The sequence below is a fragment of the Alligator sinensis genome, unplaced genomic scaffold (assembly GCF_000455745.1).
Source record: "Alligator sinensis unplaced genomic scaffold, ASM45574v1 scaffold942_1, whole genome shotgun sequence".
NCBI classification, from domain to species: domain Eukaryota; kingdom Metazoa; phylum Chordata; order Crocodylia; family Alligatoridae; genus Alligator; species Alligator sinensis.
This window is the reverse complement of record NW_005843153.1, coordinates 129,991-154,939: the sequence shown is the minus strand read 5'-3', so window position 1 is coordinate 154,939 and position 24,949 is coordinate 129,991. Positions and strand designations below refer to the sequence as shown.

Below are 24,949 nucleotides of genomic sequence, written 5' to 3'. Positions count from 1 at the left end.
GCTGAGAGGGGTGTGGCTGCTTCACACTAACATCTCTTTGTAGTGAAGCTCCTTACCGGGAGTTTTTGTTTCATTGGGAATGATACATCGTACAAAATGAGGATGCGTGCTTCTCAGATTGGACATCAGCTTGTTTAAATTCTCCTGTGATGCCACAAAAGAAAATGTATTGTTGGCCTCCTACAATTTTATGAGTGGCACTATATAGTAAAGTGCCAAATAACTGCACTGCAATCAACCATCTATCCAATCAAATGTGTATTGCTGCATGCTGCTTCTGCTTTTTCCCTTCTCTGAAATTTGCACAATGAATTCTTGCTCCTCTTTGATTAAGCAGTCTTTTGCTATTTGTGAAAACATGAAAAATACTTTTCTAAGTTTCCTTTTATTTTAACAAATTACTTCAAATTGAAATAACCAGATATGGGCAGAGGTATGTTTTAACCACTTCTAAAGGGGAGGAGGACTGCCCCTAGAGAGTATGCCTCATCTCTTATTATGTAACTGTTATTTCTGCATACTCCTGTAGCAATTGTGTTGGTTTTCTATTTTCTGTTTTATATGATATTATATTTTGGGAGGGGAAAAAGGACATACTTTATAATCAATGACATGGAGCTTAAATGGAATTCTAGACCAAGTATTTCAAAGGACTTTTGTCACAAGTTAGACAATTAGAAACTACATTTTGAAGATCTGAATTTTTTCTCCTTCAGGGAAAAAAAGAAAAATATCATACCCTAAAAAGAGCAGAGACAGTCTGGAAAGAAGAACCCTTCTTCTTGCTGCCTTTCTTGCCAGCACCACTCTCTGAACAATATAAAATAAGGATATGATTAACATTTGAGGAAATGTATTTGTCTTTTTAAAGGAAATGGAGACAAAAAGGAGAACAAGATCAAATGTCTGGAAGCTGAAGCTAGGAGAGTTCAAATGGGAAATAAGATGCAACCCCACATCAAAACTCAGAGTTGCTTTAAGTTAAGACACATTTCTAAAGATATGCTCTAATTCAGCTGCACTTCAAGGAGTCCAATTATGATTCCTTATGTAGTAAGAAGGAGAATAATTTTGCCCACTGCAGAAATTGCTGCATTCAGCCCAATAGCCTGTGTTAATAGCAACAAAGTCCCTTCTGCCCTTAAGATGTGTGCATCTATGAAGGCATACATACTGCATTTTAAAAGTTAAGTTTTTTTCTTAATTTTACAGGAAGCATCTGCTAAGAATCAGTCAAAAATACTGGTTGTACAGAAATTACTACCTTCTGCTCCACCAAAAGAGGCAAAGAGCAGAGCCAATGTTTTCAGTGATGCTTTCTGGTACAGCCCAATGACAGTTTCATTCAGGGGGTCCTTGTTCTTGTCAAGCCAGCCAGTGATGTTGTAGTCCACAGTGCCTGCGTAGTGCACCAGGGAGAAGTGGGCCTCAGCCTTTCCTTTGGCAGGCTTCGGTTTCTGGAAGTTGTTGGATTTGCCCAGATGCTGATCGTAGAGCTTGTTCTTGAAGGAAGCGTCAGTTGCCTTGGGGAACATACACTCCTCTTCCAGGATAGAGAAAATGCCCATGGGCTGAAAGAAACAGCAGCAAACAAATGAAATCAGTTACAAATTGGCCTTCTAGGCAATGTGACCATTTCTTGGAGATTGAGAAACAAATCAGAAGATGTTGTCTAAGTGCATATCTTTCTAAAAAGTGTGACTAATCATACTGATATTCACATATTTTAGCTCTCTTGATTGTAACATAATGACTCATGGAAATTCACTTTTCTGTCAAAACACCATTCAGAGATTAAATAATGCAAAAACTTTGTCATGTTTACAAAATGTCCTTACCCAAAATAGTTCACAACACATGGCAATACTGAGTTTGAAGGGTCTTTTAACTGAACAGCATGCTTGCAACTAATATCCTGAATTCTATGCACATTACATAAAATTTCACTGCTTTGCTATTGCCGCACTCAAAAGATACCTATGTGCGGAATAATATATCAAGCCACAGTGTGTGTTCACCACAAATACATGAAGAAAGAAAACTTTGTTTCTTTTGCAGATTCTGTATGTTTGCTTTGGAAACAGAAATCTTTCAGAGCTTCTGAAGATAGTCTTGCTATAAAGTTGTCTATGCCAGCATTTCTCAACCTGTGGGCCTCAACCCAAAAGTGGGTTGCAAGAATATAAGAAAGGGTCACAAACAAACTGTAAACGTGGATCAGCAAACTTTAAAAATGGATTCTCCTTTAAAGGAGAAAAATGAAGGAAATGAAGGCTTTTCCTTTGCAGGCTGTCAGAGTTTCAGTCTCTCACAGGCTGTTTGGGGCCCTCCCTGCCACCCACACACCCATGGGTAGGGACTGGCCACTGATGTTTACAAATGGGTCCTGGTACAAAAAAGGCTGAGAACCACTGGTCTACACCATCTTTCCAGAATTGTTGCTTGAAGTTGTGTGACCTCCTTAATGCCTCTAGCTCAAAAAATTAATTAAGGATCAACATATTTTAAATAACTTAATCTGAACATTTATACCTGCACATGAAAGACTCCTTTTAAAATTCATGATGGCTTCCCAGCAGCTAATGAATTCTTGAACATAAGAGGCACTTGAAGAGAAAAAAAATACCTTCTCAATGAGCTCAATGCAGGCAGCCAAGTCCATCCCAAAGTCAATGAATGTCCATTCAATTCCTTCCTTCTTGTACTCCTCCTGCTCCAGCACAAACATGTGATGGTTGAAAAACTGTTGCAGTTTCTCATTGGTGAAGTTGATGCACAGCTGTTCAAAGCTGTTGTACTGTACAAAACCAAACACAAATATTCCCATTTTTAAGATGCAGCAGTCAGTGTGAGTGTCTGTGCTGTTCATACTCAATTCTACAAGGGCCTCCTACTCTAAACATATTGAGGTCTATTGCCAGGCCCTATGTGCAGTGCTCTCTGTGAAACTTATGCCTTCATACTGAAGAGAGAAGAGAATGCAAAGACACAGTTCATGAGATTCTCATTATTTTTTTAAATCAATATTAAGTTAAAGTCTAGTATTTATTATACTATTTTAAGGCAAATTCTGGAAAAGATTTCAGTAACCTGAGCTTCCAGACAGAGCAAGGCCTTGGATGTTTGTGTGCCCTCACACATGCTGCTGCCCCAGAACTTCTGCACTTCCACTAGAACATAACTAAAGGATATATGTGTCCTCTTTTGTGCAGTGTTCACCCATCTGACCTTCTCACCATGTTTATATGCACTCTTATCTTGGCCCACCAGTGAATTTCTGGGCACCTGGCTCAGGCCTGTGTATGCTTCAAACCCTGGGCCTGCCTTTGTGTTTCCAAATGTTGTGACCCTTTCACACTCCAGAATGCTTCTAAATCTTATTTTGCCAGATGCAAAGACTTAAATCATCCTAACTTGAACCTACTAACAAGCTTGCAGCATGCAAAACTGCAATTGACATTTCTATCCTTGCACCATAAATCTATGTTTTTAAAAGTAAATCCTTTCAAGGATTATGCTTTGTGTTTAGGGGAGATATAGTCACCTGGTTAGAAAAAACAGGTATTTCTAGAAAACTGTAATAAAAAAGATGTTATCATATCCCTGCTCCTTACATCAAAGATCTCAAAGCCAGCAATGTCCAGTACACCAATGAAGTATTGTCTTGACTGTTTAGTATCCAGCTGCTGGTTGATACGAACAACCATCCACAAGAACATCTTCTCGTATACAGCCTTTCCCAGTGCACCAACTGAATTGTACACCTAGCCAATGGAAAAAAGACTAGAGTTATCATACAAAGCAGAAGAGGAAATCCTGACAACTTTGGTGCCAAGTTAAAGTATTAATTCTAAATTTCCAGTTGCTTGTTACCTGCTGCACAGTTTGACCTTTAGTCACATACTCATTCCCAACTTTGACTCGAGGATAACACAGGGCTTTAAGTAGGTCAGCCGAGTTCAGACCCATCAGATAGGCAGCCTTGTCAGCAACTAAATACACCCAGAGAAAAGTATCAATTGCTGTACCATAAATAGAAGAATGTGCTGAATGGGATATCATTGGTAAATGGCACTGCATTGGTAAATGCATTGGTAAATGGTCTGCTCTGTTACTAGAGTTTATAGAGGAATTGGTGGTGGCACAAAACCCATGAATTCAAAATAAAGTTTTTTTGAAATTCAGTGAAAGTAAACCACTTAAGTGACATTTGTACTTCGGAAAATCTATACTCAAGCATCGACAATAAAGGGCTTTTTTTTAAAGTGCCTTCTCAAACATAACTGAAAACTAAAGAATGGCAATTTGTCACATTTCAGCTTTTATGTCTTAAATAAATGCTTGTATTATTGAGACTTCAGTTGCAAATTCTGTTAATACCTTCTGTGCCATCCGGCTCTGCCTGCTCCTCACGCTGCTTCTGTTTGAATTTCAGGTTCCCAAAGTGCATGACTGCCCCTGTCAGCTTGTAAATGGCTGTTTTTTCTTCAGGATTGAAACCCAGGATATCAATGGCACTCTGGCAACAGAATCAATAAAATAAAGATTCCATCTAGTAAAGCTAACACTCCACATAATAATTGCCATGTGTTACTTACATCTGTGGCCATCAGCTCCTCCTGGTCATCAATGCTGGCAACAGTGATCTCCCCTTGACTCACAAAGGGATAGTCATATGGGTTAGTGGTAATCAGAAGCATCTCTGAAAGCAAGAATGGGACACACATGGGCTTAGTTTAACTGGCCAAGCAATAAAGTTCATCAGTAGTTGTTACTCAGTTATCATCTTTGGTGAAAAATGTTAGTGATCCCTCTTACCAATGAGCTCTGGCTTCTTGTTGGACGTGATCTGATAAAATATGTGGTAGCTTCTTTCTGCTTTGAGCTGGAAAGTAACTCTGGACTTCTCCAGCAGATCTGGTAAGGCCCATAAAATGCAATTAACCACAAGAAAATAGAACAAGAATAAAAAAGAAGAAAATTTTGATATATCCAGGAAGATTTCTTACATGTTTCAATGTCAGCAGAAGCCAGTTTCCCTGTGGTGCCAAAATGGATTCTGATGAATTTACCCTTTAAAATGGGGAAGAAGAACATTTTAGTGAAATAAGTTTTAGACAGACTCCAAGAATGCAGCCCTGGCACTACTGAAGTTAAAGGTAATTTTTCCCTTCACTTCAGAGGGGTCAGGATTTCACCTTAGATATATTCTATTAGCATGCTTTGAAAAGGGAATTGGTGGTGGGGGTCTGGTACAGACCACTACATCACGAGGAAGAGCTGGACTTGGAATTCTTGAGGCAGCTCTCAGAGACCATAGAGTCTAGGGACATGGTTGTCATGAGGGACCTAAACTATCCTAACATCTGCTTGGAGGAGCACTCAGTCAAATCCAACCTTTTATGCAGATTCTTAACTTGCATACAGGACTTTCACCTAACATAGGAGGTATATGGTCCCACTAGGGGGAATGCCTTACTGGACTTCATGTTGGGGACAGGGAATGTCCTGGTAGGGGAACTGCAGATTTGTGGTCACCTTGGGGACTGTGACTGTCAATCAGTTGAATTCACCATATGGTGTGGGGTGGGAAAGGTAACTAGTAGGGTGGAAGTGCTTGAGTTTAGGAAGGCTAACTTCAGTGTGCTTAGGACCTTAGTCAGTAACGCACTACAGGATAGGAGTATTGGCAAGATGGGAGTCCAGGAAGGGTGGTCATTCCTAAAGGAAGCAACCCTTTGGGCACAGATGGAGACAATCCCATTGCAAGGGAAAGAGGGGAAAGGGGCCAAAAAACCTCCTTGGCTAAACAGAGAAATCCAGGGAAGCCTAAGGGCAAAAAAATAGGCATATAGGCAGTGGAAGCAGGGGGAAACTACCAAGGAGGAGTATACCTACTTGGCCGTCACATGCAGGGAGTCAGTTAGAAAGGCCAAAGCAACTACAGAGCTGAGGCTGGCAACACAAATTAAAGACAACAAAAAGTCTTTTTTTGGTACGTAGGGAGTAAAGGGAAGGCATAGGGCAGCACAGGACCCCTACTGAACAAGCAGGAGCAATTAGTGACAGACAGGGGGGGCAAGGCTAAGCTCTACAATGAGTACAATGTCTCAGTGTTCCTGAACAAGGGTCAAGACAAGTCTAATGGCTTCTTAGATGGGCATCAGAGAGACACCAGCCTACCAACTGTCAATGCTGACTTGGTGCAGAGTCACTTGTATGGGCTAGATGTGTTCAAGTCAGCAGGCCCGGATGAGCTGCATCCGAGAGTACTGAAGGAATTGGCCAGTGTCATAGCAGAGCCACTGGCACGGCTGTTTGAGCACTTGTGGTGCTTGGGTCAGGTTCTAGAGGACTAGAAAAGGGCAAATATTTTCAAGAAGGGGAGGAAGGAGCATCCAAGTAATAAGGCCAGTGAGTCTCACCTGTCTCCTTGGAAAAGTCTTTGAAAAAAATATTAAGGATCATATTTGTGTGAGTCCAGCAGGAAAAATAATGCAGCAGGGCAACCATCATGGATTTGTAGCAGGTAGATCATGCCTGACTAATCTGGTTTCTTTTTATGACCAGGTCACAAAATGCTTAGATGCAAGAGTAGAGGTGGATGTTGTTTACTTGGATTTTAGGAAGGCCTTTGATATGGTATCTCGTCCCATTCTCATAAATAAATTAAGAGGCTGTGACTTAGATGATTACACAGTCTGGGGGATGGCAAATTGGCTTGGGGGTTGCACCCAGAGAGTGGGGGTGGATGGGTCGGTATTGACCTGGAAGGATGTAGCCAATGGGGTCCCACAGGACTCGGTCCTTGGACCTGTATTCGTCAATGTCTTCATCAGTGACTTGGATGTGGGCGTGAAGTTTACTCTGTCCAAGTTTGCAGATGATACTAAATTGTGAGGTGAAGTGAACACACTGGAGGGTAGGGAACAATTGCAGGCAGACCTGGACAGGTTGGAAAAGTGGACAGAACACAATAGGATGCAGTTCAACAAGGAGAAATGCAGAGTGCTGCACCTAGGGTGTAAGAATATCCAGCACACCTAGTGGCTGGAAAATGACCCTCTCAGTAGCACAGAAGCAGAAAGAGATCTTGGAGTCATAGTGGACTCCAAGATGAACATGAGCCATCAGTGTGACGAAATCATCAGCAAAGCTAACCACACTTTATCATGCAATAGCAGATGCATGACAAATAGAACCAAGGAGGTGATACTTCCTCTCTATACAGCATTGGTCAGACCGCAGTTGGAGTACTGCATCCAGTTGTGGGTGCCGTACTTTAAGAAGGACGTGAATAACCTCAAGAGAGTCCAAAGGAGGGCCACTTATATGGTTAAGGGTTTGCAGGCGGAGCCCTATGAGAAGAGACTAAGGGACCGGGATCTCTTCAGCCTCTGCAAGAGAAGGCTGAGAGGTGATCTTGTGGCTGCCTACAAATTCATTAGTGGGGAACAGCAAGGAACTGGAGATGCTCTGTTCAACAAGGCACCTCTTGGGGTAACAAGGAACAATGGTCACAAACTGACAGAGAGCAGATTTAGGCTGGACATCAAAAAGAACTTCTTCATGATAAGGGTGGCCACAATTTGGAATTGGCTTCCAAGGGAGGTGGTGCTCTCCCCTACCTTGAGGGTCTTTAAGAGAAGTCTGGATAGGCATCTGGCTGGGGTCATCTGACCCCAGTACTCTTTCCTGCCCAGGCAGGGGGTTGGACTCGATGATCTGTTGAGGGCCCTTCCGGCCCTAGCATCTATGAATCTATGAATTTTTTGGCCATTTCACTAGTACATGTTAAGATAGAGACTTATGTCAAGTTATTAACAACAAATTGATAAATATGATCACAAAAATTGAATGCACAATAGGAAGGAAATCAGAGGTCAAAAAGCACTTGGGGCAGAATTTTATTAAATCTAATGGATGATCCAAGTACAGCTTGCAACCAAGTCTGAGTTACTCAGCTAAAGAGCAGAAGTGTATCTGTTCTCCACCTGGGCATGTTACTGCCCCTACTCTAGAAATGAAAGGCATCTATACATTTTTGAATGGTGATCCTAGGGGTCACTTACCCATCCAGAGGAGGTAATAGAACCCCTCCTACAGAACAGACATAGTTGGTCACTAGCTGAACTTTGGTTGTCCATTAGGAGAAACAGAATTCTACTCTTAATTAATTTAATATATGTGATTTATGTCTCACTTCAAACTCTTGTCACTACACCCTATGTATTAAGAAGGAATTTCTCAGGATATATTTCACCTATCAATTTTGTATTAGAATCAAATGAGAGAGAAAGATGACTCTAGTTGTGATCGATTGAATTAGAGCTATGTAATACAATCATACCTCAGTCTTAAGAATCAGAAGGGATAGTAAGGTGGCCTTGATAGCTATTATTCCTTCTCTGTCTTTTAATCTTGCAGAAGAAATATAGACATTTCTGAAGTACTAGAGCAATAGTATTGTAACAGGGTGATATAAGACTTTTGAAGACAGATTCTAATTGTGAACTAAAAGACATTCATGATGAAACTTTTAATGTATCTGCAAACTTCTCTGGATATAAAATAAATTATCAAAATAAAAAAAATTTCTGTCATGGGACAGTTCAGTCTTAAAATACATGATGCAATCATGTAAACAAAGATTGCATCCTTATATATACAACGGTAAAGTTTGGGCTGTGCGGACAAATCTTAACTGTGAAATTTCAGGACTTTGGGAAACCTGATAATTGTACCACTCAACTGATGATGATATATTTTATCTGAAATCTCACTTGGAAAATGAATGATAGGGTTGTGTGAAATTTCGACAGGTGTTTCATTTCGAAGCTGTTTCAACGTGTTTTGAGATCAAAACAAGTGAAATTGAAATGAAATGAAAGGCTTCAAAATGAAACAAGGACACTCAAAGCATTTTGAAATTTGAAGCCAGGCTTGCTTTCAGCTAACAGAAACTAAGGAGAGGGAGGGGGACGAGAGGGGAAGGACTGTTCTGATATTGACATCTAGCTCCCAGTTTGATTCCTCAGCTCTCTGATTGCTTCCCCCAGCCCTCTGATCATTTCCCCACCTCTTCCCAGGATGGGTGTGGGCCCCTGATCTGCTTGCAGGGGTTTCAGCAGGCTGGGGAATCAAACCAGGAGCTGGGGAATTGAGCCAGGGGCTAGGGGGAATGTTTAGGTCCCTGAACATTTCCCCAGCTCCCAATTCAATTCCCCAGCTTCCTGATCTTTCTCCCAGCTCTCTAATTGCTTCCCCCAGCTATTCCTGAGGGGCGTGGGCCGCTGGATGATGTGGGATGACAGCAGGCTGCTTCTGCCAGCTATGGATGGCAGTGGCTCTGGGTTATTTCCACAGCTAGCAGCAGTAGTCTCCTGAAACCAGGCATGCAGATCCAGGGTCAGCACCCCCCAGGAAAAGCTGAGGGAATGATCAGAGAGCTGGGGAATCGAACTGAGAGCTCTGGTTGACACATGGAGCCACCCCAGCTCCAGGACAGCATGCGGAGCCCTGCCGAGCCATGCTGCACCCACGTCATGGGACTGCTGCCGTGCAGGTGCCAGGTGGGCAGGGGAGCAATCCCTGCTGCCCCACACTGCATGGGGGGGGCCTCTGCCACAAGTGCCAAGAGGCTTCAATCACTGCTGCCAGAGCTGGTGAACGCGGGGCTTTTTTTTTTTTTTTAAAGCTCCATATACCTGCTGTGGATCATGCAGATGACATTATGCTGCTGCTGCCAGCTGGGGCCAGCAACAGCACCTAAGTCTGTCTGGTGCAGCCCATGCTTAGTGTCGGGAAGAACCCAGTGCTGGCACTGGCTCCAGTCAGCAGTGGCAGCATGCTGTCATCCCACATGCAGATCAGGGGTCCTGCACCCCCAAGGAGGGCTGTGGGGCCATGCTAGACTCCTCCCGGGGGGCGTGGGCCCCCAGATCTGTGTGCAGGATGACAGCAGGCTGCCACTGCCAGCAAGTGATACTAGTTTTGCTTTGAACAGTTTGAGGTGCAGTTTCACAAAAAAACCCATATCTATTTCCTGGAAACTTGGCAGGCTTCATGCCCTCAGAAGGGGCTACCATCCATGCAATTTTCATCTGAATCAGGCAAGAAATTACAAAATTATAGGCATTTTCATGATTCCCCATTATAGCCTAAGGGCAAAAGGTCAAAAAGCGTCAAAACAGCATCAAAACAGCAAGAGAGTTTCGATAAAATGAAATGGAACAGTGCTTCAAAACAGCAAAATGAAACACTGTCCCTTCAAAATGGCAAAACGGAAGTTGAAATGGAAAGGTGCTGTTTTGCAAAGTCCTAATGAATGACTCTGCTGAAAGAATCTATATAACTTGAGAGGACTTTATCAGATATACAGGGAAATAGATATTTATGTGAAGAGTACATAAAATGGCTAGGGAAATACAAAAGCAAATGTATGTATTTGTTTCACATAAATTTTGTTATTTATAGGTATGTTTCATTCATTATTTGTAGTTAAGTAAAGGCATTGTTAAAAATCCCTAGTAGTATGAATATACATTTTCTCACCATGCATTTTAGTAACAGAAGCAAGAAACTTCTGTTTATCTGTAAGCAGCAACATATCTGACAGTTCAACTTACAAAACGTGAGGAGTTGTCATTCCTCACAGTCTTGGCATTACCAAAGGCCTCCAGTAGCGGGTTGGCACTGATGATTTGATCTTCCAGAGTCCCCTATAAAGTAGTAATTATTATTAAATTATACTTTTAAAACCAAGTTACAGAACACAATATTTAAATTTTCTCTAGAAACTCACATGAATTTTGCCGGTCTGCTCTTCCTTCTTCTTCTCTCCACTAGCTGCAATTGTTGCAAAGTACTGGATGACACGCTTTGTGTTCACAGTCTTTCCCGCACCAGATTCTCCACTGTCAAACAAAACAGAGAAGCAGAGAATATATAATCAGCTAGTTTATCCTGCTGCACCTGACCAAACAAAAATTAACCAAAGCAGGGAAGTATACATACGTGATCAAGATTGACTGATTCTCACGGTCTGTCAAAGAGACAAAGTCAAAAAAATTAATGAGTAACACGAAAAAAACTGAAATACAGTTGAAGTCAATATGAGCCTGGTAACATTTTCTGAAACATTCTTGACAAAAATTAGCTTTTTTCAAGGATTTTTTTCTTTATGTTCTTGTGTTCATTTTCCCTTAGCTAATCTGTATCTTCCAGAGTTGCAGGAGTCTTTAAAATTTACAGAATGAAAAAGAAAACAATAACGGTGGAAAGAAAAATATCAAATCTCTCAGCACCATTCATTCTTCTGCATTCAGTGGCAAAAGGAATAAAAAGAGGACAGAAGAGAAGCAAACAAAACCAAGTTTATAAAAAATAATTCCATTTCAGACAAAGTTATTTTGAGTTTTCTCATGGAATGGTTCTCCCTAGTAGGGCTATGAGAAGCTTCAGTCCCTGATTCGATTTGGTGGAGATTCGGCCCAATTCAGTGCCCAATCTCCAAATCCGAATTGAATCAGAGGACCGTTTAATCTTGCCAAATCGAATCAGAACCCTCCAAATCAATTCAGAGAGATTTGGAAAGATTCGGAGATTCGGACACAGACACAGCTTTAAATGTTTTTTCTACATACATCTAGGTAGCAGGGGCTCATGAATGCTGTGATGCTGGGTTACATGGAGTGTCCCACAGGACCCCCCACACCCCCACACCCCCCCCAGATTGGTGACTGGTGCCTCCTGGGTCTGGGGGGAGGGCACCCAGGGTCCTCCTGCGGCCGATTGCTGAGCCAGGGGGCATGGGGGGGGTGGGCCTGCATGCTCCCCACTGGTCCGCTTCTGGGTTTGCCGCTGACCACGTGGAGGTCCCCCCCGCACTCCTGTGGGACGCTCCATCTGCCCCAGCATCACAGCATTCACAAGCCCTGCTGGTACCTCAAGGTATGTAGAAAAAACTGTTAAAGCTGTGTCTATGTCCAAATATCTGATTCTCTGAATCAGCATCGAATCTTCAGATTCAGCTGAATCAAATCAGGGACAGTGATCCAAATCAACAAATTGAATCACTGTCCCTGATTCGGCCTGAATCCAAATCCAAATTGATTAGGGCCCGCTTCACACATCCTTACTACCTAGTGAGGTTGGTCATTTTTTATTATATAGCTTTGTTAGTAATAATTAGCAGAGTTAAGGTTACACAAATTGATAGAATCACCACAGGAAACATGGACTTCAGATCTTTTTACAAAAAAAATTTCTTTCAATTTTCTTTCCATTTTTTCCTTAAAAATTCAATTTTACACAAACCTCATCAAGTGAAATTGTTTAGATCAAATTTTGGGTCAGTTTCAGGTTCAAGTACAGAGTATGTAGATCTGCTGTTGTTGTGAGGAGGTTTCAAAATACAGTAAAATCCCTGTTATCTGGGGTTTTACTAACTTGCACACTCTATTAACTGGAATTTCCAGCCAGCCAGCCAGATGTGGTGGGATGCAGGGAGGGGTGCAGGGTGGGGAAGCTCTCACACAGCTATTGCTGCCACCACCTACCACACCATTGTCTCTGCTCTGCATGTGGCTGCCACCCCCCCCCCCCCTCCCCCCCACTCCACGTGTGGCCACTGCCACCCTCTCACCCCCGTTCTGCATCCAAGTGGAAACCCTGTGCCTTCAGGTAACCAGCATTTTTACATTATCGGCACCCCCCATCCTCCTCTCATGCTGGATATCATGGATTTTACTGTACTGAGATCCCTGCACCAGATTCTTCCTCCATTTGAGGCAGTCCTGGGTGATAGTCTCCCATGAGTTGACATTGTTGTTGCATATTTTTAAGTTGGCCTTGAGGATTCTTCGATTCATAGAAGTGGGGTTGGAAGGGACCTTGTAGATCATCAAGTCTGACCCCCTGCCCTGGGCAGGAGAGAAAACCAGGCTCAAATGACCCCAGTCAGGTAGACATCAAGCCACTTCTTAAAGACCCCCAGGGTAGGAGCCATCACCACTTCCCTTGGAAGTTGGTTCCAGATCCTAGCCACTCTGACTGTGAAGTAGTGCCTTCGGATGTCTAGTCTAAACCTACTTTCTAACAATTTGTGGCCATTATTCCTTGTTACCCTGGGGCTGCTAGGGGAAACAAGGTCTCTTTCATACCCTCTGGTCCCCCCTGGTGAGTTTATAGACGGCCACCAGTTCCCCCTCAGCCTTCTCTTGTGAAGGCTGAACAGGTTAAGGTCCCATAGTCTCTCTTCATAGGGTCTGGCCTGCTGACCCCGGATCATGTGGGTGGTCCTCCACTGGACCCTCTCAATGCTGTCCACATCCCTCCTGAAGTGTGGCACCCAGAACTGAACACAGTACTCCAGCTGCGGCCTGACCAGTGTCGTATAAAGGGGGAGAATCACCTCCTTAACCCTGCTGGAGATGCATCTGTGGATGCACGACAAAGTACGGTTAGCCCTACTGAACATGACCTTGCATTGTTGGCCCATGTTCATCTTGGAGTCAATAATGACTCCAAGATCTCTTTCTGCCACCGTGCTCTCAAGAAGGGAGTTTCCCAGCTTATAAGTGTCCCTGAAGTTCTTGCTCTGTCCTCCCTGTAACAGAGGCTCAGATAGGAGCCCCGTTACTAGGTTTTGCCATGGGAGTGGGTGGCCATAGAGGGCATTGTGCACTGGTGGAGGGAATCAAACACCAGTGGGGAGGTTAGAGTAATTAACCTGCCATGGCCGGTATAAATCAGGCGGCGAGGGAACACGCATTTGCCGGTCACTGTAAGAAGAATCATGAGAGAAAGCGAGGGAGAGAAGGAAGAAGAGAAAGAAAAGAAGCCCAGCTGGCAATCCTGGAGAACCTAGGACAGCAGGTCCTGAGAAGACTCTACTGACTGGTAAGAAGATGGGAAACCTGACAGGGAAGCAGGACTCCGGGGATTTGCCACAATGAGGAGAGCCCTGAGGCAGAGGGCTCCAGGGTGATATGCAGCCAACAGAGGCAACGCGGGGCTACTCACACCACCAGGAAGGTGTGGAGGAGGGCTGATACAGTGGGTCAGCAGAGCCAGAGCAATGGAGACTGCTCCCGGATGGGGACACACAGCAATGCAGAGACCATGCCCCTGCTAACGAGTTAATTGGCATGGAAGTTTTCACCTGACTGAAAGCTAACCTCAAGTACCTAAAGGCACTCTCTGGCTTTTGGCTTGACTTTATTTGACTTTATTTGATACACTGACTTCCCTCGCTAATGAGGTAATCAGCAAGGAGACCGTAACTGTGTAACTTCTAGCTCTGAATAAATCTGCACTGATGATTCATCACCTGGGTGGTGTGTGGTGATTCATCTCCCCTTTTATAACACTGAACCTCTTCTATCTTTTAATCAAAGGTGAACTCAAGGGGGAAACTGAGGCAGACACAGCCACCCTCCTACAAAAACTGGTGCATTGGCCAGGAACCTTAGAAGACCCAAAGAACCATGGAGTCTATGGATACACAAGCCCCAGCTGACTGGCAACAGGCACACATTATTACTCTTCAGCTTTTACAGGGCCAACAAGCCCAGCTGGAGGAAATAGTTAGAGTACGCACTCAAGAAGCAGAGTCTTGGATCTAGCTATTCTCTCACCAGCAGGATCTGTGAAAAGATCAAAGCCCAACAGATGTCACTGGGGAGAGAAGGGGAGGGGGCCAGGTTCCCCCAGATGACCCCACAAGATGACGTAGAAGACTATTTAGAAGCTTTTGAGAGGACGGCCATGGCTGCAACATGGGACCCCAGCAGCTGGGCTGTAAAGATAGGCCCTCTTTTCATTGGGCCAGCTCAAGCCTCCTACCGGGCTTTTACCAGGACTGAAGCCAGGGACTACAAGAAGGTGAAAAAGGCCCTACTGTACCGACTGGAGATCTCCCCAGAAACATACTGGCAGAAGTTCAGGGCTCAAAAAGGGGCTGAAGGGATCCGTCCACATCTACTGGCCCAGAAACTCAGAGACTTAGTAGAGTGGTGGTTACAGCCTGAGATCAGAACAACCCATGAAATAGTGGACCTCATAGTATTAAAGCAATTCCTGACAGACCTCAGAAGTAACACTCAGTGCTGGGTCCTATGCTACCAAACAAAAACGGTGGAAGAAGCTCTGCAGCTTGCCGAGGATTATGCCACTGCAGAAGGAGAGAGAGATGCTCCTAGGAGGGAACATCCGACAGGACCCGTGTCAGGATCCCAGAAAATGGGGCCCAGCCAGGGAAGGAGGGGTGAGAATGACCGGAACCCCAGTTGGGAATCTCAGGCCTGGGACCCCAGGGATGTAGCGCGCTACAGATGTGGAGAGAAAGGTCATGTGTCCCATTTTTGCTCACGAAGGTCCCATGGTGAAGGATCTGCGGAGAACTCCCATGGTGAGAAGATGGACTGTAGCTTCAGCTGGCAAAAAGGACTGGGCCGCCTGGATAAACCTGTGGTTGAAGTCAGGGTGAGAGATACCATCATCCCAGCCATTGTTGGCACGGGCTGCTCACAGTTGATGATACAAACAGATCTCTTCCCACCCCATATGCCCATTTACTGAGAATGGGATGAGAAACAGTGTTGAAGGCCTTCCTAAAGTCCAGGAAGACTTTGTCCACCATGACACCTGTATCTAAGTATTTTATGACCTGGTCGTAGAAGGGAACCAGGTTGGTCTGACAGGACCTGCCCCTAATGAACCCATGTTGGTTGCCTCTAAACATAATCTCCCCTGCTGGTCCCTCGCAGATGTGCTCCTGGATAATTTTCTCAAAGAGCTTCCCCAGAACCATGGTAAGACTAACGGGCCTATAGTTTCCTGGGTCCTCCTTCCTACCCTTTTTGAAAATGGGGACCACATTGGCCCTTTTCCAGTCCTCTGGCACCTGGCCATAGTACCATGAGTGCTTGTAAAGCTGTGCCAGGGGTACCACAATGACCTCTGCCAATTCCCTCAGCACCCATGCCGCAGGTAGATGATATGCTGGAAAAGGTTGGTCAGGCCCAGTATATATCTACCCTGGACCTGACCAAGGGATATTGGCAAATCCCTATGGCCATAGCAGATAAAGAAAATATGGCCTTTGGGACTCTGTGGGGCCTGTTCCAGTTTAAGCAAATGCCATTTAGGCTACACAGGGCAGCCACTTCCTTCCAGCGATTAATGGAGCAGTTACTGGCACCGTACCAAGAGTAGGCAGTTGCGTATATCGACGACATCATTATCTTCTCCCCGGACTGCGAAACCCACCACCAAGATCTACAGAAAGTCCTGGAAGAACTTCAGAGGCCAGACTAATAGCTAACCCCCGGATTTTGTGCACTAGGAAAAAGGGAAACACAGTACCTAGGCTTCATGGTAGGACAAGGTAGTATAAGGCCCGTGGCTGACAAGGTGGCAACAATTCGACAACACCCACTTCCCTGAACACTAAAACAACTACATCATTCCTTGATTTCACCAATTACTATTGGTGGTTTATCCGGGACTTCTCGGAGAAGGTGGCATCCCTGATGGAACTGACCGAAGCTCCGGAGAAACCCGGTCCAGTGGAACCCAAGAGCCCTTCATGCTTTCAAGCTAATCTAAGAGGCTCTATGCCAACATCCACTCTTGTACACACCAAACTTTAAAAAAACCTTCTTCCTGCAGACAGATGTGTTGGGCACCGCCTTAGGAGCGACCCTGTTCCAGGAGGAAGATGGAGAGGAAAGGCCGATAGCCTTTGCCAGCAAAAAGCTGACCCCAGCAGAGACCCATTACTCTACCATTGAATGGGTGTGCTTAGCCTTCCAATGGGGAGTAGAACTCTTTCACTATTACCTAATAGGGTGGAAGTTTGTGATGATTACAGATCATGCATCTCTGCGCTGGTTACGGACAGCCAAATTAGATAACGCCAGACTGATGAGGTAGTCCCTTGCTTTACAGCCTTTTTTTTTTTCAGTGAGACATTGAGCAGGAAAGAAGAATGGGAACATCAATTTCCTGTCCCACACAAAAGGAAGAAGGATGACATCCCAACGAGAGATCCAGCAGGAACCAAAAGGAGCCACCAGCATTAGAAAAAATGTAATTGATATTCATTGAACTAAGGGGAGAGGTGTGTAGCAGGGACTCAGACAGGAGCCCTGTTACTAGGTTTTGCCATGGGAGTGGGTAGCCGTAGAGGGCATTGTGCACCGGTGGAGGGAATCACACACTGGGGGGGGGAGGTGGGGGGTTAGAGTAATTAACCCACCATGGCCGGTATAAATCCAGTGGTGAGGGAACATGCATTTGCCTCCAGGCACTGGAGGAAGAATCATGAGAGAGAGAGGGATAGAAAGAAGAAGAGAAGGAAAAGAAGCCTGACTAGCAATCCTAGAGAACCCAGGACAGCAGGTCCTGAGAAGACTCTACTGACTGGTAAGAAGATGGGAAACCTGAAGGGGAAGCAGGGCTCTGGGGGATTGCTGCAACAAGGAGAGCCCTGAGGCTAAGGGCTCCAGGGCAATGTGCAGCTGGTAAAGGCAATGAGGGGCTACTCGCAGCACCAGGAAGGTATGGAGGAGGGTCAATATGGTGAGTTGGCAGAGCCGGAGCAACGGAGACTGCTCCCGGATGGGGACATGCAACAGCACGGAGAACGCACCCCCACTAATGAGTTAATTGGCGGGGAAGATTTCACCCAATTTAAAGCTAACCTCAAGTACCTAGAGGCACTGTGTTTTTTGACTTGACTTTATTTGATTTTATTTGATATATTGACTTCCCTCACTAATGAGGTAATTAGCAAGGAAAAAGTAGCTGTGTAACTTCTAGCTCCAAATAAATCTGCACTGATGATTCATCACCTGGTGGTCTGTGGTGCTTCATCTCCCCCTTTATAACACTGAACCTCTTCTATCTTTTAACCAAAGTCATGGCAGGTGAGTTCAAGGAGGAAACTGAGGCAGACCCAGCCACCCTCCTACACTCCCCTTGAGTGTATACCTTGGCTGAGCTGGGAGAATAAAACTTGCTTTGGGAGTCTGGAGTCATACATCCAGATGGCATGGCAGCCCAACAAAGTTGATGTTGGATGATTATCACCCCAATACTCATGGTGTATTTACTTGCAGGGACACGTGAACATTAGTGTGTCTGTCTTCCCACTGGATTCAGACAACCTTCCGCAAGCAATGTTAATGGTACTTCTCCAACAACGTTAGATGTCTCCTATATGTTGTTCATATCTCAGCTCCATACAACAAGTTGAGGATTACGACTGCTTGATAAACCATGAGCTTGGTTCCAGATCCAATGTTACAATCTTCAAACACCTGTCTCTTCAGGTGTCCAAAGGCTGCACTTGCACACTTATTGTGATGTTGGATTTCTTCATCAATGTCAGCCTTCTGCGAGAGATGGCTTCCAAGGTTCAGGAAATACTGAACATTCTCCAGAGTCTCACCATGGATCTGGATTACCAGAATGGGGGACCTACTCATTCGGAGCTTGTTGGTGGAGGACTTTAGTCTTATGAATGTTAACCGTCAAACCTATTTTCTTGTATGTTTCAATAAAGACATTGATGAGTGCCTGAAGGTCTGCTTCCAAGTCAGAACACAGTACAGCATCATCAGTGTAGAGCTCAACGATTGAGGTTGGCGTGGCCTTGGTTTTGGCTTGGAGCCAGCTGAGGTTAAACAGATTACTATCCATTCAGTAGTTTAGTTCCACTCAGGCTGGAAGCTTGTTGGTGGTCAGATGTGGCATTGCAGCAAGGAATATTGAGAAGAGTGTTGGAGTGATGATGCAGCCTTGCTTAACTCCCATTTTAACCTCAAAGAAGTCTGTGATAGATCCATTACTGAGAACCACCACTCGCATACCATCATGGAGCAGGCAGAGAATGGTGGCATATTTCAGTGGGCATCCATACTTCAGAAAGATCTTCCAAAACACTTCTCAGCTGACACTTCTTTTCCATATAAGCTAATGCTGATTACACTTATCCTGGAAGTGGGCAGTCTGAATTGAAGGTCTGCCTAAGAATCAAACCTATGGTTCATACCAGAGTGTCTGACACTATGCAGAGTGGAGAGTGCCACTCCACATTCTTCCTGCTAAAGTTGGGCCACAGTGCAGAAAGGCATTCAGGAATTATGTTGCAAATGAATGCAACAGGGAGCATGACTCTCTTCCCTAGTGTTTGAAGTATTCTGCTAACAAGATTATTTTTTGTTTTTATCCAATGCATAAACACTTACAGAAGCAAGGAAGAGAGCCCAGGTCTCTCTTTGAAAGTGGATACTCCACTCTCAAGGTGAAAGGGTCAGGCTTTCTCTTGTACTCAATCCACTCCCTTCACAAATCTTGCATTCCTTTCTGCACAGTGGCACATCAATTCTGTTCCAATATTTTGCACAGATTTTCAGGAACTACACTGCATTAAGCAATAATTATTTTGAAGTTGCTTCTGCTGTCATGGGAGCTGACTTTTGAGTGGGAAGGAAGAAAGAAAGATAAGAATTCCTGTGACAGCTGGTGGAAGAGAGCAGGTGTCCATTAATGTCAGGGAGAAGAGTTGAAGGGAAGTGTGTTGCCTCATCCTCTCTCTGACTGCACTTCAGTGAGATCTTGCTATAAATTCAGCAGTCTCTATAACCCTACAAATGCATCTACTGTTGGATGACAAAAACCATGGGCTTTTGGAAAAAGTAAAAGGATAGCTTTTTGTTATTTTTACCAAGAGCCTTCATATTTTAGCTAATTTCAGTCTATAGGCATTACACAAGCCATTTAACTAGATGTGTATATATCACATTTGTCTTTAACAATCAAAACATGTGGGAGGTCATTCTCAGTAGTCACCACCAGCTTTGGAACAGCCTCCCACTTCAGGACTACCAGAGCCTGGACATTTTCTAGAACTGCTGCAAGACCTTCCTATTTAGACAGGCATTTAGCAAGACAGGCTATGCTGGAATATTGTTTAAGAAGCCTTTGTTTTCATACTCATTTCCATTTTCTGTCCCTTTTTGTAAGCTGCCTTTGTTAGGAAGGGTGACGTACACATCTAATAAATAAATAGATAAACTGTGCATCTTAAAATGAATTTAATTTTGTACTGCACCTTCGTAGACTCCCATTTTCACACTTTTTCCATATAATTCAATATTGTTCTAAATGTAGCAAAACATATATGACTCTACGAGCTATTTTAAAGTTAGCTATATGTTGGGCCCCACTGCACAGTTAATACTGTACAGCCATGTAGTACTTGTTTTAACAAATACTAAATGACTGTGTAGTACCTGCCAGTACTGCAAAGTCCCAGTAGCACACAGGTCATTTCCAACCCTACTGCAAAGTAGCAATAAGCTACTGCACATTAGCTCATTGCTACTGCACAGTAGTGGCAGCATCATGGTTAGTGTCTGCTGAAGCTATGTCACCGTAACAATGAGCTACACTGCCATAGCTCACTGCTTACAGTGACATAGTGTCTCATGTAGATGCACCCATTGAGTTTTCTTGGAATAAAATAAGGAATAAGGTTACAACTTCTTATTTGACAATGGGAATATGTATTATTTTTACTTTTGCAAAACTCAACATTTATTAAGGGGTAATTTTAAAAATAAAAGACTGAGAACAGGTGAATGTGGCACCACAAACTGCACATGTGGAACATTAAAATGTGCCCCCCACAACAAATTTACAATGCGGGGGCAAAATTTGCTACCAGGATTTCCTAGTAGCAAAAAAAAGCACCAGGAAACAACACAGAACATGCTACAATAGTGTGTGCCAGAACAAACAGAGGCTTGGTCCTCCAGTGAGATGCTCTAGATGCCAGCCAGAGCATCTCTATGCTCCATTTGTACCCCGGCTGCTCCAGCACACAGGGAGCTGGGAGAGGCTGGGCAAGGGCAGTTTGTCAACAGCAGGCCATTTTGTCCCACAACACAGCACAAGTGCAGGGTTGTGCGCTGAGGCATAAAGTAGCAGCACAAATTTGTGTCGCTATTTGTGCTGCTGCAAGCTCATGCCCCTGCTCATCTGGATGCAGCCGTTATTTCCACTGTGCCCTCTCCCTTCAGCTAAGTGCCCTGAACACTAATCTAGAGTCAGCCTCCCTCTCATTTGCAATCCTTCTGCCCCTCTGAAGCTTTCATTTATTTCAGTATAGTGGACCAGATTCAACAGGAGTGCTGAGAAATGCCCCCTTCCCACCAGTTTAGTCTCTCACCCAGTGCTAAGGCACCTTCCTAGAGAGTAGGGGATGTGGGCTTACATTTCTTCTGAAGCAGGCTTAGAAACATGGAGTCCAATAAGCAGGACAAATCTTAAAATAAGAAACAAGCTGAGGGACAGGAAAAGGGCAAGTCAGGTGTGGCCAACCCCCTTCAGCTTTCAAGGAGTGTTGTGAGCTTATGAACATGTTAGTGCAATCTGCCCCAAGACACCCTGTAGGCACAGCTGTGGAGCCCAGGAGATGTGGAACCCACCACCATTCATACTCTGTCCATCCCTTCTCCTCTCTACCCCCTGCAATACTGAATTCAGCAGCAGGGGGAAAAAGAGAATGAGTGGCTGAGGTGTAAAGGTGACAGGCCATTCATATGGCCTTAACCAGCTGCATTCAGTCCATGGGTCATAGATTGAGTACCACTGACCTAGAGCTATGGCCTCCCAGTTCCTGGCTGAGTGTTTTAACTTTCAGGATTACTATGCAAAATTTATGAAGCAATACCACACTTGCTTTTCTTCCTCTTACCACTTCTTAAAAAGAAAGGGGTTAGAAATGCATTTTTGAAGGGTCCAATGCTGTTAATGGGTGTTACACATACTCAGAATTCCATTCAAACTCATTTTTAGATTGCACAGGAGCTGGGGCAGGAGGTAGACATCTAGTTGCTCAGATGAGAGGCTTCCATGCTTGTCCAGATGCCTAGAGAAACCTGAAGGTTTTTAGCGTATTTGTTAAATGAATATAGGTGCCTGGTGGATTTTGCAGCCACTGGAACAGGGGTGTTACCAGCTACTTTTAGTTATTTTGGTTACTAAATTCCATCATTTTAAGCATGTCATGGACCATCATGAGTCTCATCCTAAGCGCATTTTATGCTAGCAATGATAATAGCTGTGAAGAACACAAAGCTCATAGTGATGTGTACACAACTGCACATGTAATGTTTTTAAAAAAATAGGAACTACATTTTCAGAAAGGGACTGTGTGATTCCCCTTAAGAAATTGTATGTTTAAAGAGCTTGAACTACTCACCAGTTAACATGGCCTGATAGGCACTGTCAGAGATGGAGAAGATGTGGGGAGGGGCCTCTTGACGCTTTTTCCCCCTGTATGCCAGGCCCCCCTCTGGGTTGTACACTGGCAGCCACTTGTAGGGATTGACAGTGACACAGAAAAGACCTGAGTAGGTCTGCAAAAAAGAAATAATCTGATTGGCTTCCACACAGCTTAATGTAATTGCACCCACCCTTGGAAAATTTCAGTCTATACTTACATAGATCATCCAGGCTGCATAACGCTCTTTGAGGTTATACAGTACAGCAGGTTCATGGAGATGGGTCATCATAGCCATGTCCTCAATTTTATCAAATTTAGGAGGGTTCATTGAGAAGACTTGATCATCTTTAACAGTCACAGTCTGCCAAGGAAACAAGAAACCAGCTTATGTCAGCCAAGAGCACAGAGAAGGGTCACATTGGAATTCTTTACTCCTTATTTTTACTCACTTCTCCCTTTTCAGTCTTGACTGTGACCTTCCCTCCTTCCCTGCTCTGGACGCTGCCTTTCACAAAGGATTCCTTAGCATGCACCACAAAGACAGATGACTTGGCATCAAAAGGCCTATTCTGGGCCTCAATTCTCTCCTTTTCTGATTTTCGGAGGTAGGAAGCAGCCACTCCAAATGCTGCCATCTCAGCATCTGAAGACATGGTGATGGTTTATTCAGGTCAGGGCAGCAGTGAACTTTAATAGAGAGAAAAGAAGTTATATTGATAATTATTCAATATTCTGCACCACATGGCTGCAGCCTCTTACATTTTCTACCCTTGAGATGTTTAATCTGCGGGTACCTTTTTCAAAGGTGTCTACTGAAAGTCAATTCAACTTAGGGGCCTACATGAGTACATCACTAAGGTTTAGGCATCTAAGTCACTTAGGCCTTAAAATACTGAGCACAGCAACTCATAAATACCTTTTAAAATTCCAGGCTTTGGGCACTTTTGAACATTTTTCTTTATATAATTACAGTGAAAGGGTGCAAGGTTGGCTGGGCAATGTTATTCTTAATAGCCTTTATTAAGAAGATTTGTACAGTACTGTTGTGACATTATGGAGAAAATCAAATGTCAATTCCTTAGGTCAATTTAGTAAGATTTTCTAAAAGTAAAATCATTAAAGCTATAGTACACATGCTTGCTAAGTCACAATGATGACTGGAGGCCTAGTGTGAATTATTAAATTGTTTGAACTGCTAAGTAGGAATATACAATAGAAGTCATGGTTAACGCGGCTTTTAAATATATTATTGCAGTACCTTGTACACTTGTACTAGACTAATCCATCCAGTACAGTGCCAAGGATGCACAGACCCAGGGGGCACCCCCCACCCCATGCTTGCCTGGGAGTGCATCTATAGCGGTGGCATCCACACTCCCTGCATCCCTGCACAGCCCCAAACCAGCCACTTACAGCTCTGCCTTGCTCCATGCCACAGCTGGACAGCACCTGTTGGTGCCCCTTCACTTCGGCCCCCAGGGCAGTCACCCCACTCCCCCTTCCCCCTCCTCCCCCTTGCTATGGCACTGAATTCATCAGAGGCATAACTAGCAATTTTAGCACCTTAGTGATGGGGGAAGGAAAGAGGAATAGCAAGTACCAAGCACTATAATGCTGGAAGGGGTGGCAAGTGTTGGTTTTCTTCTCTAAATCAGTGTCCTGTTTGATGACCCACCCGTCCCACCCTACTTACTCCCTACTTGTCATTCATAACAAGAACTAAGGACAAGGGTTTAAACATGGGGCCAGGATTTAAATAATCGAATTTTGAATTCTAAACCAAAATTAGGTTCCTAAAAAATAAATATATATTTCTCACTGCTAAATGTTCATGATCTTAGAAAGTGAGGCCATTTTATAAGGCTAACTGTGCATGTAGATGCCTAAGTTGCCTAAATTTGAGCAATATGAGTATTCCCTACTGCATTCACCTAGTAAATATGTTTTTTTAATGTGGAAAGTATGGATAGGTAAGTGGACATGCTAACAAGAATCATAACAAGGTTTTACTGTATTACCCTTTACAAAATGGCTTCTATGTCCCAATCAAAACTGTTTTTTTCAATAACAGCTAACATATATGTTAATAAAAAATTCTAGAGAAAGTAATATAATAATGTGTATGTCCCATAGATAAAGATTTAAATTGTTCAGTAGTCTCTCACATGGCAAGCTCCAACCAGTTTCAGCACTATCATGTCAAAAACTATCCTCCAGTTAGTAGCATCAGTGATCAGTAGCTTCAAGACAAGACACTGAGACCATGCCTCCTATCTGCAGCAAAGCCCAAGCACAATATACAATTTTTGGCACAGTGGGAATAAAGATTAGGGAATATAATTAATTCAACTGTCAATCTGCCAGTTCAGCTGTTTCACAGTCCCACACTAGAGATTCTCTTACTTTCCATGGAATTAAGTAAATCAGGGTCTTACCTGGTGTGATATGAGATGGATGGTGAGCAGGCTGGAAGCTGGTCAATACTGTAAAATAGAAATGGCAATTCCCTCCTTATTGCTGCACAAAACTCCAGTAATTAATTATGGATTTAAAATATACAGATTTCTTAAAAATTCCTTCCTTCCTTAAAAAGCACATTTAAAATCCCAGCTGACATAGCCAATTACTCATGGAAATGAATGCTAGAGG

The 24,949-nt window shown here is 43.8% G+C and overlaps 1 protein-coding gene across 1 annotated transcript in view; it reads right to left on the bottom strand.

The window, feature by feature from the left end:
* The window catches only part of LOC102372691 (myosin heavy chain, skeletal muscle, adult), a 45,511-nt gene that overhangs the window by 20,441 nt on the left and 121 nt on the right, over positions 1-24,949 (bottom strand). The window contains exons 2-18 of the mRNA XM_014526766.2: positions 24,736-24,783; positions 22,750-22,987; positions 22,518-22,661; positions 22,277-22,433; positions 11,017-11,044; positions 10,805-10,916; positions 10,629-10,721; positions 5,010-5,073; positions 4,819-4,917; positions 4,599-4,702; positions 4,381-4,519; positions 3,874-3,992; positions 3,615-3,764; positions 2,627-2,797; positions 1,265-1,571; positions 740-810; positions 57-144 (exon numbers count right to left, since the gene is read on the bottom strand). Coding sequence (XP_014382252.1) covers positions 57-144; positions 740-810; positions 1,265-1,571; positions 2,627-2,797; positions 3,615-3,764; positions 3,874-3,992; positions 4,381-4,519; positions 4,599-4,702; positions 4,819-4,917; positions 5,010-5,073; positions 10,629-10,721; positions 10,805-10,916; positions 11,017-11,044; positions 22,277-22,433; positions 22,518-22,661; positions 22,750-22,953 — 2,050 coding nt within the window. The 5' untranslated portion in view covers positions 22,954-22,987; positions 24,736-24,783. The remainder of the gene's footprint in view (positions 1-56; positions 145-739; positions 811-1,264; positions 1,572-2,626; positions 2,798-3,614; positions 3,765-3,873; positions 3,993-4,380; positions 4,520-4,598; positions 4,703-4,818; positions 4,918-5,009; positions 5,074-10,628; positions 10,722-10,804; positions 10,917-11,016; positions 11,045-22,276; positions 22,434-22,517; positions 22,662-22,749; positions 22,988-24,735; positions 24,784-24,949) is intronic.